Here is a 20,636-nt window from a genome sequence, read left to right on the forward strand (position 1 = left end):
CATATGGTACAGTGCAGGATCAAGCTGACATGTCTTAGCCCTGAAGAGTGAGGCAAGAGGAATCTGCACATGTTAGAGGAATATATTCTGGTACTTGTTCCTAAAACCAGGAAGGAGTAGTTAACATCAATGCGATTGATTCTGCTAATATCTCCATATGAAGATAGATGAAATTAATCTTTAGCAGAGTGGACAGGAATCTGGGAAAGAAATTTATGATTAGTTTTGACACATCAATTAGAGAGGGTAAAGGGGGCCACATTGCAGGTCTGGGCTTGCTTTGTCTGAACCATCATTGGACAAGGAAAAAGAGCAGAGAGAGAGAGAGAGAGAGAGAGAGAGAGAGAGAGAGAGAGAGAGAGAGAAGTGCAGAGGTATCGATTTCAGGCTGGTGTCTGAAATTTATACATCATAGCTTCTTTTGCTACATTTGTCTGTGGTGTCATCTCATCTCACTCTTGACTTGAGCGCGCTACTGTGCTCTTCTTTCTACAAAGGTTGGATAAGAGTAAGATATCCTCTCTTTCTTAGAAATGCAACCACGTCATACAGCAGGATTTGGAAGACGTGGGCCCCGCTACAGGCCAAATTCTTTGTCTGGTTGGTGACTCTGAATAGATGCTGGACAGCGGACAGGCTAGCACGGCGTGGCTTACATCACCCACCAAGTTGCTCGCTTTGTGATCAGGTAGAGAAAACGGTGCAACACCTGCTGACTGATTGCGTGTTTGCTAGAGAGATCTGGTTCAAAACGCTACAACATGTGCAGCTGGGGTTTCTGACACCGACGCATGAAGACACGAATTTTCAAGTTTGGTGGAGTCGCGCGATGGAACAAGCTCCCAAGGAGGTTCGCAAGGGTTTCAACTCGCTAGTGATTTTGGTGGCATGGTTTATTTGGAAGCTGCAGAATCGATGAGTGTTTGACGGAGCTCGTCTCTCGATTGATGGTCTTCTAGTAGACATTCGTGAGGAGGTTCGGTTGTGGTGTCTAGGTGGAGTAGCTAGACTGCGTGCCTTGCTAGGTTGACCAAAAATCATGGTCGTGCTGAGCTCATGGCGCGTTGTTTCACTGCTAACTAACCCGGCCGTTGGAACAGCATTGTATTTAAACTCGTTTTGAAGTTCTTCCACCACTTAATATATTGACACGTAGCTCTCCTATGTTGTTCGCGAAAAAAGAAATGCAACCACGTCAAGAGTCAAGAGTAAAGAATGTAATCCAAGTCTAACGGCCACACCGGCAAACAGCACTTGGATGATACAAGAGTTAATCTGGAACCGACTTCGATCGGCGGAAAAGCCATAAAATTTGTTCGATTCGGCGTCTAGTATCAAATGTTGCTGATTGAGCAAAACAAGAACTGTTGTTCTGTTGTGCTAGTGCTACTCTCTTTTTGATGCGATGGTCATAAGTTTCTAAGAACATTCGACTAAAAAAAAGGTTGCAAGGATATTAAAACATAAAAATATCGGCATGTGCATTTTGTAACCCTCTCTTGGTGTGAATTTCTTGATAAAGGCGAGGAAACTGCTGATTTTTTGCATGCTTTGATTTCTGACCAAAAAATAGACAATGCTACTGAGAGGAAGGTGATGCGTTGCGTTAATGCTTTTTGGCAAGGAAAAGAAAGGCGCTTTAAGCGAAGTTTGTCGAGCACTAGGTGCGAGATAAACGTATGAACAAGTTGAGGAAAAAGCTCGATCGACAGGAAATATAGTAAGGGAAATCCTTCTTTGAAATACAGGTCGCGCTGAAGGTAGAGGAAGACATTAACCAGAGGCGGTTAGCCATGATCATATACTCTAGCTGACTTTTTGCCATAGGTGTTTTCTCTCTCTTTTGGCTAGGAGGTTGTCGAGTTGTGAGCGGACGCTCTTTTTTAGATCTTGTTTGTTGTAAGCTTATGTTTTTTTTCTATGGTGGATAGAAAACTGGCTAGATTGATTGTTTTTTGTTGTTTTTTCTCCTAATATATCTCGATAACTCTCTTGTCGTCCTTTTAAAAAAAAAATTGGTGAGAACCGGAGTCGAGCAATCTTGAACGTGGGTGGTGCGGGCACAACAACGTGCAGTGACCAATTGCGCTAGGCACGGGATTTGGGGCACGCGCTGTGTTGGAAAGTAGGAATGAAGTGAATTTGCAGGTTCGAGTTACCTCCTATTTCTCTGAAATTTCGTAATTTCTTTGCTAATTAAGCATCGATGTTGTACAGTTGTGTTTCCTGAATTATTTGTTAGGCAGTAACCTGCTGTAGCAATTGGTAGATTAGCAAAGAAGAGAATAGGTGACCGATCGCTCCAATTAACCAGCCCGTCTGAACTAAAAAAGGGATTTGGACTGAATGAACCTGAACCAATCCAAGTAGCCACAGTGATGGCACGCAAATTTGATATGACCTGATGACCATGACCCTACATTGATCGAGCTTCGAGCAGGTAGTTGCTGCTGATTCGTTATTATATGCAATCCCTCACCATAAAGCGAGATCGAGATTGAGTTGACGAGCAGCAGCTCACTTTGCTTAACAGCTAAGGCCAAGTGTAAGTGCTGGGCCACTAGACAATAGCAAACCGACGGCGGCCATGCAGGGACAGGTCGGTCGGATTGGGATGGAAAAGCAGAGCAACAGCAGCTGACGGCGATCCGCTTTAGCTTGCCCACGCACGCCGGGGAAAGAAAGGCTCCGATCGGGACATTCCTTTGGGCTGGCAGCCGAGAGAGGGAGGTCGCACGGGTGACGTACGATACCAACGAACGCAAGGGGGAGAGAGTCAGAGAGGGATCGCGCACGGGAGATGCCGCCGATTGGACGGAGATGGACGGGCGAGATAGGATTAAGAGCGCGTTTGGATCCTATCCTTGTCGCCGCTTGCCTTGCCTGGCTTAGGCAAGAAATAGAACATTTGGTTGTCTCTTTGCCTCAATGCCTCCGTTTTTCATGATTTACTTTGTCAATCTGACTAGACGAGCTGTGCATGCATGAGTAAGTGTGTGTTCCACTCCTACTTTAAAAAAGTAAGAGGAGTGGACAGGATTGTAATTTAGTGGTAAAACTCTATAGTTGAAGAGAACAGGTAGGAATTTGACTCTCATTTCGCATTTTTAAAGATCTTTAAATTAGATTACACAGTAAAAAGACGCTTTTAAAAAAGTGGGAGGAGACGGCGGAGGGGGCCGGCTGGGACTTAGGCATGAATGAGCAATTGAGCAGACCTTCCGAAAGCGGACAGGGAACGTGTGTCTCGTGGACTCATCAAAAGTTTGTTCCGCCGGCATGAATGATGACAGGCCTTGTTGCGTGGTCTGCAAATCTGAAGGATGCATCGAATTCAGCGGCCCGTGGCCCAAGAGATGAAAACGATATCTCCAGCCTACAGGACAGATCACATCAGGCCTGTATGGTAAACGGGCCAGAGTAAAATGGCTCAAGAAATTGTAATCGTAGTACAATATATACAGAAAGTTATGTTTTACATTGTATTATAATTATAATCGTATTTTTATATTATATATCATTAGACAAGAAATTTGTTAAAATTTACGTTCATACATAACATAATTGCAACTTATTTTTTTTACGTTTAGTTATAACTCCCTGTCTCATGAATTGTAACTCTGCTATTTTATGAATTGTAATTAAAGGTTGCGCAACAGTAATTAGAGTTGAGTCTAAACATATTATTTATATATATATATATATCTGGAGAAAAAAAAAATGGACGGATCGATGATGGAAAGGCCTGCTGCTGCATGCTCTAGTCTAGTGGGCAATGGGCACCGATCAAGTTCGTGGCAATGGCATGTCATGCACGAGAATGATGGGCCATTACGAGCTAGCAAGAACGAGAAGGAAGGGACCGACCATTAGCTCTAACTAGTGCGCGCCTGCTGGTACAGTGGTACGTACACGCACGCACGTATATACGCATGCAGCTGTTGTTCTGTTCTCCATCTCCATCGAGCGGTCCCTCGCCACCATGAACAGATAGATGCCCATCGGCGATCGACATCATGTATGTGCTCATCGGTCGTCCTGCCTCCTCGTGCGTGAGGACCATGCAGGCATATGTGCGGTCCAGCTCCGACTCCATCAGCCAATCACCCTGCTGGTTTGGTACCTTCTCCTGTAAGAAACTTAACCGCCGGCCGGCCGGCAATATAATGGAGATCGTACGTGAAGCGCTCAGTCCAAACTTTTCCGTACTGGCAAGCTTACTCTCTCGACAAATAAGCCAAACGCCCTACGTTTACGGGTAATCGACTCTCTCTGACCAAACAAACCGTACCTGAGCGCATCAGGGAGCCTCCAAACCCTCTTCAGTTTTTGCCATAGAAGAAGAAAAAGAAGAGAAGAAGAAAAAAGAGAGAAAAAGAGTCCCTTCTACTTGATAATGATCATGGACCTGCTACTGGCAACTGCCGCAATATATTCACTTAAAACCTCATTATGACCGATTCACTATGTACATATCTCTATTTCCTTCACATACACCAGGACCACTTCAGCTCTGCATTTTTGTATTAATTAGCAACAATTGGGGAAATAAATTTCCTCGCCTCTCTCTCTCTCTCTATATATATGCAGTTTTTTCCTTTTCTGACTTGACCAGCAGCAGGTGACCTACATACCCAGTTAGCTTGCTTCTGTTCCATTTCCTCTCGTCTTATTAGTCTTGTGTTTATTCAGAGCACGCGGTTCTCTCTGCATTAGCTACTAAATATGTATATCTGTATTTTTTTTAGGAACATGGTCCACCGATCATACGAAACGGTTACATATACCAGTAACCGCCCTATGTGTGTATCAACCAATCATGCGATGAATGATGATGACATGACTTGTTTCAGAAAACGATGATGAGGTGACACGAAAGCGAGAATGCAGCGTCATATAGCAGCAACCGGGTCGCCGTTCCATGCGACAGAGTCTCTAGAATCACGGATCTCCAAGACTCCAACGCTGGTCTTGTCCTCTCCAATGATTGAGAAAAACATCGCAATTAGTTAGTAATAGTGTCCATGCTAACTGCTACTCACTTTATCCTAAATATAAATCTAGTACATCGACACAGTCTTTGTTAGGATATTTTAACTGATAATATCTATAAAAATATAATTTTAAATACAAAAGATTATATATTATAATAATATTTTTATGATAAATATAATAGTATCAAACTTATACCATCAGTCTATATGATTTTTTTTACTATTAATGAACAAAGCTAAAAATGTTTGATTTAGAATAAACTTAAATAGACTTATATTTGAAATCAGATAGAGTACTATGTACATTAAGTAATCTTGTAATTTGTGCTTTAGAGGAAGAGCTTTTCCCTAATGACAAGCCTGTAGATAGGCCATGCGTTGTTCTAGTATAGTTGTATGGTTTCTCTGATGGGGCCGGAGCTATCAGAGAAATATCTTGCTGTGCTTTTTTTGGTTCCTTGTAAGCGTGCGTGAGATATAGTTTTTTTTTTATCGAGACTGATCGAACTGTCAAACTGGGCGCCATCAGATGCAAAGGTTATATCATTCTTTCTTCTATAAATGTTGCTGTTGGTAATCTTGTATTTTTTGAGGGAGTGTTTGCAACGCATAAATCTCACAAGATTCAGAACAAATTCATGTAAATACGAGATACGCATCCACTGGAACAGTTAACCCGGGGAAAAAGATGTGTGTTGAAACCCAAATTTGACAATAGCATTTCCCACATACAAACGATGTTGCATCCTTGGATTGGATTGTCGTAAGATTCACTAAACATTGTGTGTATTTAACGATCAATGTAGAATTTACAGATTCTGTTAATCTTTGTAAAGATGTCTCCATAATCTCCTTCGCATAGAGAGTTCACCAAATTTCATAGGAGAGGGACTCCTTGAAGAAAGCATATCCCTTTATGCTCCAGGTTTTCAGTTGCAGAAAAAGAATAGGAGTAGCTTGATCTCGTGCGAATTCTGAGGGAGAAAAAACTGGTGCAAGACAGTCTGACAACGGTTTCTGATTTTGTGTGCCCAACAGTTCGGCATGGCCCACACGCACATAGACCCATCACTCGCCGTGGCCCACCACGTCGATAGACGAGAAGCCCACGAGACCACTAGGAGCATCTCCAGAGCAGGAAATAAAACAACTTATACAGTGACCTAACAGTATATAAGTCGATTTGTACCCATAATAGGGAACCGAACTTTGAGTAGGAGGAAAGATTTGAATCTGAATTAGTGTTTGATGTATGTACATTAAAATAACAATTGTGTAATTATTTTTTGAAAATGACCATTGGAATAAAAAAAGTCGTTGTTTCCCTTTGGCTCTATATATACATGTATTTATCCATTTGGTTTCAAAATCGCTACACTATACTCTTCCACTAACAAAATACAAACCAACATTTTTGAATCTCAACCATTCACAACTAACCTAAAATAATAATAATAGAGATATCATCTTCATCTGCTAGCTTTACAAGCTTGTTGAACTCCTCAACCTCAACTCCAGATTTTCCAAGGACACAAAATACCAATAGCCAATAATACCAAAGCTTCCCTCCACCCCATGCTACCACAATTTCCCACTATCGTCATATGGACCCAACCAACTGCTTCATTATCCACGTAATTTCAACCCTTATGGAGTTAAATCATACTATCAACAATTCCATACAATATCATCAAGCTACCATGGCATTCCTTACCAAAGCGGTGTGGAGCAATACCAGCAAGGAGTTTTTAGAGTCGGTATTGTTGGTGATCCATCATCCCTGGTTGGACCAACTACCTTCATTGGAGGCACATGTGGTAGTGCTTCACGTGGTGATGAATCAAGTTCTCCTATGTCCATTTCTCAACCCATACATGGAGGCCCTGTTATCAACGAAGAACATAGTGAGAGTAGTCCTGAGGAGGGAAAACAGAATTCTGGGTGCAGATATTGGAGTGAAGAGAAGAACCTACAGCTAGTAAGTGCATGGTTGAACAATTCCAATGATCTAGTACAAGGCGTCGATAAGAAATATGATCACTATTGGAAGGAAGTCACTAAAGAATACAACAAGTATTCTCCAAAAGATCATTGAAGATCAGTTTCACAATGCAAAAACTATTGGAATAGTAAATGCACCACTTGTTACAAAGTTCAATTCATGTTGAAGTCGAATGAAAAGTGCATATGCAAGTGGTGAATCAGATGATCAAATAATGGGGCGAGCTCATGCACTTTACAAAAATGAAAACTCAAAAGCCATTCCTACTGTAGTACTGGTGAAGAGTAGTGAAGGATCAGCCCAAATAGGGTAGAGTATATCCACCTGAGAATAAGAGAATAAAGTTAAATCAATCTGGAGCTTACACTTCTTCTTCAAATCATGATACCGATGAAGCAAGTACTGTAGCAGATCATCGCCCTCTTAGGAAGAAGACAACGTTAGCGCAACGAAAAGGGAAGTGAAAAGCAATGTCGCGGTGTTCAGAAGGCAATCTGTCTAATGAAAATGTGTAACTTTTCAATGCGTTTTTGGGACATTGTTGACAAAGGAGGAGAAGTTTGATGATCAAAGTAAGATGAAAGAAAGATGAACAATGTGAGGAAATTGTATCAACAAGCAAGACATCTAGGAATACCGAAGTTTACAAAGGGGGAGAAGAAAATATGCTAGATGTTTAGATTGACAAAAGAGAAGCTCTTGCATAGGTCGTTCAAGGGAGATAGTGGTAATGAAGAAAGGAAAAACCACAACAGAAGGGGATTAAGTGGTAAGAACATGCATCCAAACAATGTGGTAAGACTTTATGCTCGTTTATGATCTTTACATTTGGTATAATTTATTATTTACCACTTGCTTTAGTTATGTTATCATCAATCACATAAAGGGGGATATTGTAGCGAAAATGACCCATCTTAGAACGTCACTGATCGCTTCAGAGGCCTAATAATGATGATATCCAATGGTTACTACAAGTCAGAGAGGCTCATGGCTTTCCAGGAATGTTGAAAAGCCTTGATTATATGCATTAGCAATGGAAAAATTATCCAGTGGCATGGAAGAGATAGTTTACTCGCGGTGATTATAAAGTGGTCCCTGTCATGCTAGAAGCTGTTGCTTCGCATGATCTTTGGATATGGTATGCATTTTTTTGCACACCTAGATAAAACAATGATATTAATGTGTTGAACCAATCAAAATTATTTTCATAAGTGTTGCAAGGGAGAGCTCCGTGGTTAATGGAAATGATTACAACATGCACTAATACCTAACATATGGCATCTATCTAGAGTGGGAAACATTTATCAAATCAGTACCAAGGCCTAAAGTGAGAAGGATAAGCTATTTGCTAAGAAATAGGTAGGATCAATAAAAGGTGTCGAATGTGTATTTGGTGTCTTCCAAGATCGTTTTGCAATAATACGTAGCCCAACATGTATGTGGCAAAGGGAAGCACTTTCTCAGATCATGTATACTTGCATTATATTGTATAACATGATCGTAGAGGATGAGCGAGACTCTTATGGGGCTCGCAATGATTATGACTATGACCAAGAGAATTCCTCTTCTCCATCGCTCCAGTATCATCAAGGGCCAATTTATGAGTTTGCTAGGATGCTTGAGAGTGACACTACCATTTATGATCGGCCCACACATCGTCACCTAAAGGCCGACTTGACCGAGTATGGCAACAATATGGAGGCAACTAAGAGCAAGACTGATTACTTTGTCTTAAATCAGTTATGTGCTTCTAGCCTATTTAGTTCTTCCAATTCTATCAATGTGTTGCTTACTCTTGTGTAATTTTTTTAGTCAATTTAGTTATTGCATTATCTTGTGTATGCATGTTTCCAAGATGTAAAATGAAGTCATTTTCCTCCATCGGTCTTCTTTTTATAAAATTTTCTCCCATGCGTAACATTATTAAGCTTCCATGTGCTATTCAACAAACTAACATGCCATGATTGAATAAGCATGAGGTGATTAAATATTTGCAACACTAGCTTACCTATTGGAGTGAAGACAATTGACGCAGCAGCGCTCCAGGAGGCAAAGTGGTTGGCTCAAGGACCGCTGGACTTTTGTGTTACGGCAGGTGAGTGCATGCGTGGCTTCAGCGACACCAATCCAGCACGTTGTCGTCCAAGGTCACATGTGCCGCCACTCTGGAGCCCCTTGTTCTATAGCTCCTAGTAGATGAGGTAGTGCACGCGTGGCTTGTGTAATCCACCTCTGCGGCCCCTCGTGTGGATGGAGTAGCGTCGACGCACTCTCCACGGCGCGCTGGAGCTCCCCTCGTCGGTCTTGTTTGACTCGATTGGGGATTTGACGTCCCCAAATCGATTCAACCTCATGCAATAGGGCTTCTACTGACCTCCGATTTGGATTACGCATCACCATGGTCTGATTTCTCAAGGAGCATTGGGGCTCGAGTGAAGAAGAAGGGGATCGAAAGGAAAGGGGAACAGAGACTTACAAGCCAGCGTGCGAGTGGATTAGGATGGAGAGAGGAAAGGAGATTTTTTATTGGCTTTGGTTCCCACATTTTTTGGCTTCAACCGATTTGTGCATTCGCGATCAGGTGGAGACTTGCACGAACCCGCAACCAATCTATTTGTGATGTTGTCCGATCCCATGACAGTCCTTGCTGGTCACATGGCCAGTCCTTACCTAACCCATCTAATTGCATTTATTGTTGTCTACTTAAGTGTTTTTCTTTCTCAGGGACCCCATCCGGTGAACAAAGTCATGGTCAGCGCAGTCAGACATTGCCTCCTCATGTAGCATTAAATGCTACGAGATGAGGCTTTGCGAACCGACGTGGTGCCGTACGATGGACAGGATAGGGTCTGCAGGACGACCAAGTGAGTGGATGATTTTGTAGTTAGATTTGTGGAGAGCTAGGATGAGACAGTTTGGAAGACGATCTTATAGCACATGACGATGAGACAGGCTGAGCGTCCGAAGTCCACAAAGGGAGGTGTTCCACGGATGGGACGGGCATGCGGAGCTCTCAAAGCAAGTTGGGATCACCCAATTCTTCATAATGATTATCCAAGAGTAGAATATCTAACCAGACATGAGTTTGCTAAACGGGGTTCACTTGTAAGTTCTTATTCTCTCTAGGATATAAAGAGTTGAGGACCCGATTTAGGGGGGGGGGGGGACGAGGAGTCGTGAAAACTCATTTGTAACCAGTTCACAAACTATGGTAATAAAATAATAGGATATATGTCTGTTATCCTTTAGGAGGCCTAAACCTGGATAACTTATGTATAAGTTCATCACACACAAACACATATACACCGCAAGCGTTGTTCACGCGCCCCTCGATTGGCATACCCCAGAATCATTGTCAAGAATTAATCCTCGACAACACTGGAGATCAAAGAGGCGAAACCGAACCCATCCTCCGTGGGTGCACATTTTTCCCTTGCATCGACTTAGGACCGGAGATGCTCTAGGTGAAGCTATAGCTCTAAAAACCTGAGTACACATTTTAATATATCTGAGGAGATGATGTATATTTTTTTGAAAATGGGAGTTTTATTAACTCCCATCATTACATTAAGCTGATATAACTGTAAAAAATTTATTTTCGATCTCTGCATAATTACGATACACGCAGCCGCGATCTAATAAACATCAACTTGTTAAAATAACCCATAAAAAAGCAAATATCAAACAAGATGAAATTACATCTCCTCATCTAGGTTTATTCTGCTTAGTTTTGCATGTAAAGTCTAGATTGCTATCTAAACTGAGTAAAAAATTCCCTAACTGTCTGCTCTAGTTGAGTATTTGCCGTAGTAATAAGGAGATAGTGTATATGTTTAGGGTTAGAAGGTGCACGAAAAATGAAATTGAATTGCTAATCATCGAAGATTTTTTTCCTCTGATTTGGGTGTACTCGGGTTTGTTAACATAGCTTGGCCTCCGGGGATAGCACCATGTACTCTACTGGAAAGTTGTCAGACGAAACAAATCTGCGCACGGAAATCCATGGCGCTCATTCAAGTAGCAGGTGCATGCTTCAGTTTGACTCAAATTTACAAATGCTATAAAAAGATTCAAGCTTTTCCGAAAAGTTAAAAATATTTGAGAACCAGTGTTAAGATTTACTAGTAATACCACTAATACTAGCTAGCTGTCCAAGTGTAAGCGCCGCTGAAACAGAAAGCCAATGGGGGCTGAAAGTCTGACCTGGTATTACTCGGTTTCAAGTGAATCAACGCGTAGATGCATGCATGCGTGAGACAGACAACGTATACTTGACGTTTATGCACCTCGAGAAAGCGTGTTCCATAATCATTACAATGATAGAAGATAGTATAATAGTATCATCATATATAAAATTGGAAAAGGAATATTTGACCACTTTGTTCTAAAAGAAAAAAACGGTTCTTTCCACAAGGTTTGACTCAAGCTTTGAACTCCATACTCCGAAGGCAAACACATATATTCTAGTGGTGTCATATCCACTGATTATTCAATTAATAATCCATGCATGCAACCACAACCAAATACAACACGGCATGCATTATCGATGATCTCGAGGCCACAAAGGCAGTAGCAAACAAACTATGGTGCGGCTCCGTGATGGTGGCAATCATGATAACACTACAAGTGAGTCGCGTGAAGAATAAGTGGACTAAAGAGAAATTGCCAGCCGCAGTAGGTGGGCGGATGGCACACTGGACACTACTGGCGCCAGTCAAGACAACCCAGTGCCACACAAGCAAGTAACCACGTTGAAATAACCATGGAGAGGAACTTTGCTACGCGCACACATGCATGACCGATTAATGTTGTTGCTATTGCCACGGCATAATCGCTTAGCATGTTTCTTTTTTCTGTAGCAAGGTGGTAGTGTCATGTGAGATCAGTAAGATAACCATATTGCAAGTTTATAATAACAAGTTAAGAATAGGTAGAATAAAACTACCGTAGATTAGTATCTTATATGTATCTAAATTTTTTAGGGTTTATTGTATTCTTGGAGCACACGTTCGTACATAAAAAATAAATTCATATGTCTATGAAAATTATCCGCAAGTAACAAGGTATCTCACGAATATGAAAAATTATCTCTAGAAATAACATAATTTTATTTGAAAAGGAATCCAGATGTCATATGATAGCCTCTATATTTATACAGAGCTAGGAGACCTTACGGAGGATAAGTGCAACCAACAAGACACAAGTCTTAAACCCCCCTTCTGTACTTGTGATCTAAATCAACGTATCATCGAGACTACACGTAAGAAACCCTCAACTAGCTTTAGATTCATCTACGCTAGTTAAGACCCCCTTTAATATGTCTCAAAGATTAAAACAAGATCATATGATATAGTATTATTATTCTTTGAGAGGCTTGAACATGTATAAATCTTTGTGTTTTGGCATATGATTCGGCTACAAAGAGTATCCCCTATATCCTTCACATATTCGTAAGATTGCCTATTCACAAATCGTCGACACAAGTTATTGTAACCATGACGTTATTATGGCTATGCCAACGTTAGAAACCATATCTCCAAGGTTCCATGAACATAGAGAGTATATCAGACTAGAGGTGACAAGACATATATTGATATTTGATAGTTAAGTTAACGATTAAGAAAGTTAATAAAATGACTAAAAGTTGATTGATCATCATTTCTTTTTAAGCATATTCGTTAGCAGATTATTATGATAAAGACAACAATATACTTTTCTATTTTTTTAACTATATATTAATAATTACATGATAAGTTATGTCTATCTCGAGATAGTGAATATACTTTATTTGTTTATGGGTATATCAACACCCATTCTATGCTCACATAAAAATGATGTCACATAACCTTATCGCACTAATAACATACCACTTAAAGGTTCTGCTCCCTCCAATGCAATTCACACGAACTCTACCATTTTTCTAGAGCTGCTTATCACATATGTGTTTAGTCAAATGTAACGCACGTCATAACGTCTCTACTCATCACATAAGTATCGTATATAGTTTAATGCCTTCCTTATTTTCCTTTGTCATATGGCGTATGCAGTTGAGCAATCCTGGTTATCTTTTACAATTCTAATTAACCAGGTGGACTTTGAAGTTAGTACCAATTCAAAATCACACTTGACTGTACTCTGAAATATCTATGATGGGCAACAAGCATAGTAGATTTAAGCTAGCCAAAAGTTTGACTTCTATCCATGCCTGATGCTTCAAGGTATACTTATTTGGCCAACTACACTTACTATGTATCTACTATAATATCAGAATTCCAGTATACTAGCATACAAATACATAAAGGTTATGATTCTTTCCATATAGTTTACATGGATGCTAAATTCTTTTTTTATGGATGGCTTATTACATACCTATTTAGTCAAATTTGTCATACGTCTCTCTACTCGTCATATAAATGCCGCATGTAGTTTAATGACTTGGGTGCTTATATTATCGTATGATATATATAGTTGAACAATATTGTTCTTTATAATTCAAATCAGATAAAATCTAAAATTAGTACATCTTAAAATAGCTTTTGATTATACTCTCAAACCTCTAGAACCTTTATTAAATACAATTTAACATATTCTTTCCTCACATCACAGTATTAAAAACCTTTGAAACAGTTGGCTAACCACACAATTGATTTATCTTCCTCTGCCCAGTGCAAATTGTCGTGTAGCCGCTGGGGTGTCGCATGCAATTTGTTACACCTATATTTCTACTAGACCATCCCGCTAGGCGTCCCCATTTGCCATCTCCCCCACTCATACATCCCATCCGCATCTCGGCTTTTCTGCTCTTTCCCCTCCTCCCCGCCTCGACTCCATTGCTCCGTTCCCACCAAAACTTCCACCCCGAATTCCCCAGCCGTCCGCCGATTTTGCGCAGTTCGTCCCCTCTGGAGCTCGATTCGTCCCCGAAGCTCCCAACTCGCCCGGTTCGGTGCCTCGCTGATTCGCTTCAGTATTTTTTTCCTGGATTTTTTCGGTGATTCGCCCCGTATGAGCTCGAATTGGCGGTGGTGTTTCTGATTCCCGCTCGCCGGAGTCGGAGGCGCGAGGGCATGTGGGTTTCGCTGGTGTGGATCTGGGGCTGCGTGGGCGTCACGTTCGTCGACTTCCAGGGCGGGCGGGGAGCCGATTAGATCTCTCGGCTCCTGCGGCTGCCGCGCTTGGTTTCAGAGTCTGGGACGTGTGGTCTAGGGTTTTTGGAGGTGTGGAGCCATGGAGGCGGCCAGGCTCGGCGCGCAGAGCAGCCACTTGTACGGCGGCGGGTTGGGCGAGCTTGACCTGAACAGGCGTGAGAAGAGGGTGCTTGGTTGGGACCTGAACGACTGGAGCTGGGACAGCGAGCGTTTTGTTGCCATGCCTGTGTCCACGGCGGCGGCAAATGGTTCGGTTATGAACAGCTCGCCGTCCTCATCGGAGGAAGCTGAGGTCGAGGTGGCTACGAATGGGGGCGTGAGAGGCGACTCTGATAAGAGGAAAAGGGTGGTGGTCATTGATGATGATGACACAGAGGATCAGGACACGATTGAAAACGGTGGCAGGGCACTCAGCTTGAGAATTGGGGGTGGAGTGGTGGAGAGCAGCAGTGTTGATGAGGAGGAGAGAAATGGAAAGAAGATCAGGGTGCAAGGGGGTAGCTCGAGTGGGCCAGCGTGCCAGGTTGAGGGCTGTGGGGCGGATCTTACTGCGGCGAAGGATTACCATCGGCGGCACAAGGTCTGTGAGATGCATGCTAAGGCCACCACTGCTGTGGTTGGGAATGCCATCCAGCGGTTCTGCCAGCAATGTAGTAGGTTAGTTTTATGATTCTGCTTCTATTACCTTTTACTTGCATGTAATTATTTGTTCACATGGGATGAATGGGTGGAATATCTCATGCAAGTTCTATTTAGCTCAGCCAGACACAAGACTTGAGATGTTCAAATTCTGACCATGCTGATGTCCTTCCAAAGTTTGAACTTTGAGAGTCACCGTAATCTGACAGCTGTAGACAAAAAGAAAAGGCACACTTATCATCTGTTGACTGAAATGGCAATATTTAAGTAAAAATTGTTTGGAAGGAAATTTAGGTATACATTTTAAAGATGGGAACATTCACCTTCAATAAACAAGGGTTAGGGATAATGCTGGGAGAAGTGGTCAAATAGTGTCATGCTTAGAACTTAAGTGGTTAAGTTGAATGTTGGTGCCACTATATACTTAAAAGAACATTCTTCTTAGATACGGGCAAATTCTTACTTGGGTGTTCCTTTACAGATTTCACCTCCTTCAAGAATTTGATGAAGGGAAGCGAAGTTGCCGGCGACGTTTAGCAGGCCACAATAGACGGAGGAGGAAAACCCACCCTGAAATTGCTATTGGTGGAACTGCTTCAATCGAGAACAACATCAGCAATTATTTATTGCTGAGTCTTCTTGGAATCTGTGCCAATTTAAACCGTAAGTTTGCTAACTTATTATTTCAACATACACATTTGTCTATTCTGCACACAAAGGTTCTGATACTACTATAGTTTGTTTTTCCTTTAGTCTTATGATATTGCATCAGTTATGTTTGATGAAATTTACTTGGTTTACTTTGCTAAAAAAATGGTGTAGACCTAAGAAAAGACTTATAATCACGTTCCATTTCACTTTCTTGTATATGGCTTTACAGTATCTGAATCACGGTTCTTGTTAGTCTATTTGACACAGATGGAAATACAATAGTTTTTAAGACCATAAGGGTGTAACATGGTACTTCAAGTTCCATGTATTTCTTCATTTTATTCAACTCTAGGATTGCTGACAGGAAGTCCCTTTGCCACTTGCGTGGTAGGATGCCCATCATATTCAGCAATTTATCATCTTGCACCAACAGAATGATGCAATTACTAGCTGTGTGACCTTAAATTATTTCTATTACTAGCTGTTCTTGTTGTCCATGCAAGCTTGTCTCTTAGATATAGTGACCACGCCTAGACTGCACTATTATGAGCATAGTTACTAGTTTTCAGAACTATTCGTATGGTCATAGTCAGGAAGGGGCATGACTTCAGTACTTTACTTGCAGCTGACAATGCTGAGCATTCAAACAGTCAGGAGTTGGTATCCAATCTTTTGAGGAACCTAGGGACTGTTGCCAAATCACTGGAGCCAAAAGAACTCTGCAAACTCCTGGAGGCATTCCAAAGCCTGCAAAATGGATCGAATGCTGGAACCTCTGGAACAGCTAATGTTTTAGTGAATACTGCTGCAGCAGAGGCTGCAGTGCCATCTAACTCTAAGATGCCTTTCTTGAATGGTAGTCAGTGTGGACAGGTGTCATCGTCTGTTATGCGAGCACAATCAAAGGCTACCATTGTGGCAACTCCCGGTATGATGTATAACCATTGTTAGACTTTCAGAAAATGTTTTCTGATTAAAAAAATTCAGCTTATACTTTTTTCCCTTCCTGCACAGAACCTACAGCATGCAAGCTTAAGGATTTTGATCTGAATAACGCTTGCAATGATATGGAAGGCTTTGATGATGGGCAGGAAGGTTCACCTACACCTGCCTTCAAGGTAGCTGATTCTCCTAATTGCCCATCATGGATGCTACAAGATTCTACTCAAAGCCCACCACAGACTAGTGGCAATTCGGATTCAACATCAGCTCAATCACTGTCAAGCTCAAATGGAGATGCTCAGGTTTCTCTTATTTTCCTTGCAGTAACTTCATATAAAGAATGCTAAAGGGCCTTTTGCGAGTTCTTGGATGACTTATCGATTTGTATAGTTATAGCCTTATATATTGATGACAACAGAAGTTAACTTGCTATCATTTTTAATGGGAAATTGTCAACTCACTAGCTGCCAATATCCTATTGGAATATTATGCGTGCATATGCATCAAAGTGTTGTCAGGAAACAACTTTCTTAGGTGGAGACTATTCAGGGTTGGATTTTGAATTAGAATGGGATTTTCAGTGCACTGGAATTAGGGAATGAGATTTCAAATGCATTCAGTTTATTCGGGACTAGATTGTGAATCCAGTTGCTTTGCTTTGAGGGATATAATAACTCCTACACAAACTGTTTGAACCTTTTGACTTTTACACCTACCTGACTTTTCGATACCCCTACTAGAAGTGACAGACATCAAGAACAAAAACACAAAAAAATGTACAAGAGTAAAATTTGAATGGGACAGCACCCCAAACAAGCATTCAATCCCCAGGATCCAAACTTTTAAGTAAAGAAGTTTTATGCACCAACAAAATATCTCACCTCAAAGATACAGGCTCCAATCAGATAGATACGGCGTTCATCGCATCTCTTCTGTAAAAAAATGACATGCAGATACTGAGAAGGTCTAACGTGAACTGGACAGCCTTTCTATGTCTCAAAAGTATGTATGAAAGTGGGAATTTATGTTAGCAACAATAGTCTTGGCAGCGCTTAGCCGCTTACACAAATACCAAATTGCCATTGTTAGTGTATTGCATAATGGATTTACACCTAATATGCTTAGATGTTCTCTTTTTCTTATGAAGCATCTTTCTCATACAGATTCTTTTTATTTTGCTTGCAGTGCCGAACTGATAAGATTGTCTTCAAGCTTTTCGAGAAAGTTCCTGGCGATTTACCTCCAGTTTTGCGGTCACAGGTAATTTATGCACTCTCTCAGCTTGGGACATGAGAACACATTCTGAACATAACACTTAAATCCTGAATGTCAGATTCTTGGTTGGTTATCCAGTAGCCCTACTGATATAGAGAGCTATATTAGACCTGGCTGTATTATTCTAACAGTGTATCTTCGGTTAGTTGAGTCTGCATGGCGAGAGGTATGTTTCTTTTCATAATCGTTTTATGTCACGATAGTGCCCTTTCCTGTTTGGTTCTTGATATTTAATTTTTCTACAGCTCTCTGATAATATGAGCTCGCACCTGAATAAGCTTTTGAATAGCTCCACTGGCAACTTTTGGGCATCTGGCTTGGTATATGTGATGGTGCGACACCAATTAGCTTTTATGCACAATGGTGAGCCAAGCCAAGGCGCTTAGCTATTATTATACAGTTATACTGCTGTTCAAGTTTTATTCTGTATGCTTTATGTAGGAAGATTGTTAATATTGCCTTGCATTGGTGTTACTGCAGGTCAAATTATGTTGGACAGACCACTGGCACCCAGTTCTCATCATTACTGCAAGATTTTATGTGTCAGGCCAGTTGCTGCTCCTAATTCAGCAACAGTAAATTTCAGAGTAGAAGGCTTGAACCTAGTCAGTGCTTCCTCAAGGTACTTTATCGTCTAGAATTTACGTAGGCTCATTCTTGAAGGAGATGCTTATAAAGCCTGATGTTTTCTCCAGCAAATCCATTTTCATCTGAATACCATCTTCTCATGTTTGCAGGCTAATTTGTTCATTTGAAGGGCATTGTGTATTCCAGGAAGACACAGCTACTGTAGCTGACGATGCTGAGCATGAGGATAAGGACACCGATTATCTCAGATTTTGTTGTTCTCTCCCTGGTTCAATAGGAAGAGGATTTATAGAGGTACAACTTGTTAGATAGATTTTCTTTTGACATGGTTTTAGTTTTTGTTGTAACTTTTGAACTTATTCTTAATATCATCCACAATTTCAGGTCGAAGATAGTGGATTTAGCAATGGTTTCTTCCCCTTCATAATTGCTGAGCAGGACGTATGCTCCGAGGTTTCTGAGCTGGAGAACATATTTGACTCCTCCAGTCATGAACAGGCAGATGCTGATAATGCCAGGAACCAAGCAATCGAGTTTCTAAATGAGCTGGGTTGGCTTCTTCATAGAGCAAACAGAATTTCGAAACAGGATAAAATCGAGCCACAAGCTGCCTTTAACATGTGGAGATTCAGGAATCTTGGCCTATTTGCCATGGAGCGGGAGTGGTGTGCTGTGGTCAAAATGCTGTTAGATTTCTTATTTATTGGACTTGTTGATGTGGGGTCCCAGTCTCCAGAAGAGGTGGTGCTTTCAGAAAATTTGTTGCACACTGCTGTAGGAAGGAAGTCTGTCGGAATGGTTAGGTTTCTGTTGAGATACAAGGTGAATAAACACTTAAAGGGAACAGCACAGACATACCTATTCAGACCTGATGCTCTGGGCCCTTCAACAATTACCCCCCTCCATATAGCAGCTGCCACTAGTGACGCAGAGGATGTATTGGATGCACTGACCAATGATCCTGGATTGGTATTCCCTTATCTTATTCTTGGAATGTTTCAATACTTTATTTAGTTACAGCAGGACAACAATGACAACTTTGTAAAATGTCTCTTTTTTTATCTTTTAACTAGAGACATACACATCCATTGCTGTAATGAAGTGATGAACACATGATTTATTCTAATAGTTCTGTTGTTTTTTTCCTTCAAGGTTGGGATCAGTGCATGGAGAAATGCACGGGACAAAACAGGTTTTACCCCAGAAGACTATGCTCGCCAGAGAGGGAATGATGCTTACCTGGATCTGGTCCAAAAGAAGATTGATAAGCATTTTGGCAAAGGTCATGTTGTCCTCGGTGTCCCTAGCAGTATGTGCCCAGTAATAACAGATGGTGTGAAGCCAGGCAACCTTAGTCTCGAGATTTGCAGGAGCATGCCAATGGCAGCACCACTGACGAAGTGCCACCTCTGCAGCCGTCAGGCTCTGACATATCCAAGTTCCGCGGTGAGGACCTTCCTGTACAGACCAGCAATGCTGACGGTGATGGGTGTCGCCGTGCTCTGTGTTTGTGTGGGCATACTTCTTCACACCATGCCCAAGGTTTATGCCGCACCTACATTCAGATGGGAGTTGTTGGAGCGTGGAGCAATGTAAGGTGTTTTAGGATGAAATAAGCGTAGCTGTTGTGTCAGTTGGGAGTTTGTGTGGTGGGCTGGTGGCTAAGATCAAAGGAACATCTGACCGTGTGAAGGTCCTTTGTATTTAAAAGCAGTATCGTTTAGAAGTTATGATATTTAAGCCTATATGCCGTGAATATCCCGTAACTACATTTACAGCCTAACATGTGGAAACATATCATTCCATTCCATTAATCCATTTTGATTGTAGAAGTCATTCTTTACAGAGCTTCTGGGAACCGTCAGAACAAAACGTATTCTTGTTTGTATATATTGAGCTCTTGTTCTTATCTGTATTTAGATTGAGGTTTGAGACATAACGTTTGCTTCTGAAATGATATCAAAACTCTCAAGATTATATTTGTCGATGTACACTTTTACAATTTGAAGATCTTCGCTGGGTACAACCCAATCATCAAGATTTACATCTTGCGATGAGTAGACGGTTCTGGTGAAATATTTGATGGAACATAGGTTACAAGATCTACAACTAGACCCTTATGTCTAAGCCATAACAGCCTCCCGGTATCGACGGCATCTTTACACATGAATCCCAAAGAGGTCCTCTCCGCTGCCTCCGGATCAGGTTTCTCTAGTTCTCTGCACCATAGTCTGATATGGATTAGCTATGCTCGATGGGTTAGCAAGAAGAAAGAGGAAGTCGCTTTTCTCCCGAGGCTCAGATGGTTCTTTAGACTTCTTCTTACTTGATTATAATGAACGATGCAACCTCCTTTATGTAGGAGTTAGATCTAACAAACTAAACTAACAAATCTTA

The 20,636-nt window shown here is 41.4% G+C and overlaps 1 protein-coding gene across 1 annotated transcript; it reads left to right on the forward strand.

Annotated features, from left to right (window-relative positions):
• Positions 1-13,739: 13,739 nt before the first annotated feature.
• Positions 13,740-20,154, forward strand: LOC133913704 (squamosa promoter-binding-like protein 6). Its single transcript, XM_062356922.1, has 11 exons — positions 13,740-14,801; positions 15,265-15,446; positions 16,060-16,362; positions 16,449-16,678; positions 17,562-17,636; positions 17,710-17,817; positions 17,897-18,014; positions 18,132-18,273; positions 18,389-18,533; positions 18,624-19,208; positions 19,392-20,154. Exons 1-11 carry the CDS (start codon positions 14,224-14,226, stop codon positions 19,833-19,835), a joined length of 2,910 nt encoding a protein of 969 aa, XP_062212906.1. The 5' UTR covers positions 13,740-14,223; the 3' UTR covers positions 19,836-20,154.
• Positions 20,155-20,636: the final 482 nt, after the last annotated feature.

Source organism: Phragmites australis, chromosome 3, assembly GCF_958298935.1.
Source record: "Phragmites australis chromosome 3, lpPhrAust1.1, whole genome shotgun sequence".
NCBI classification, from domain to species: domain Eukaryota; kingdom Viridiplantae; phylum Streptophyta; class Magnoliopsida; order Poales; family Poaceae; genus Phragmites; species Phragmites australis.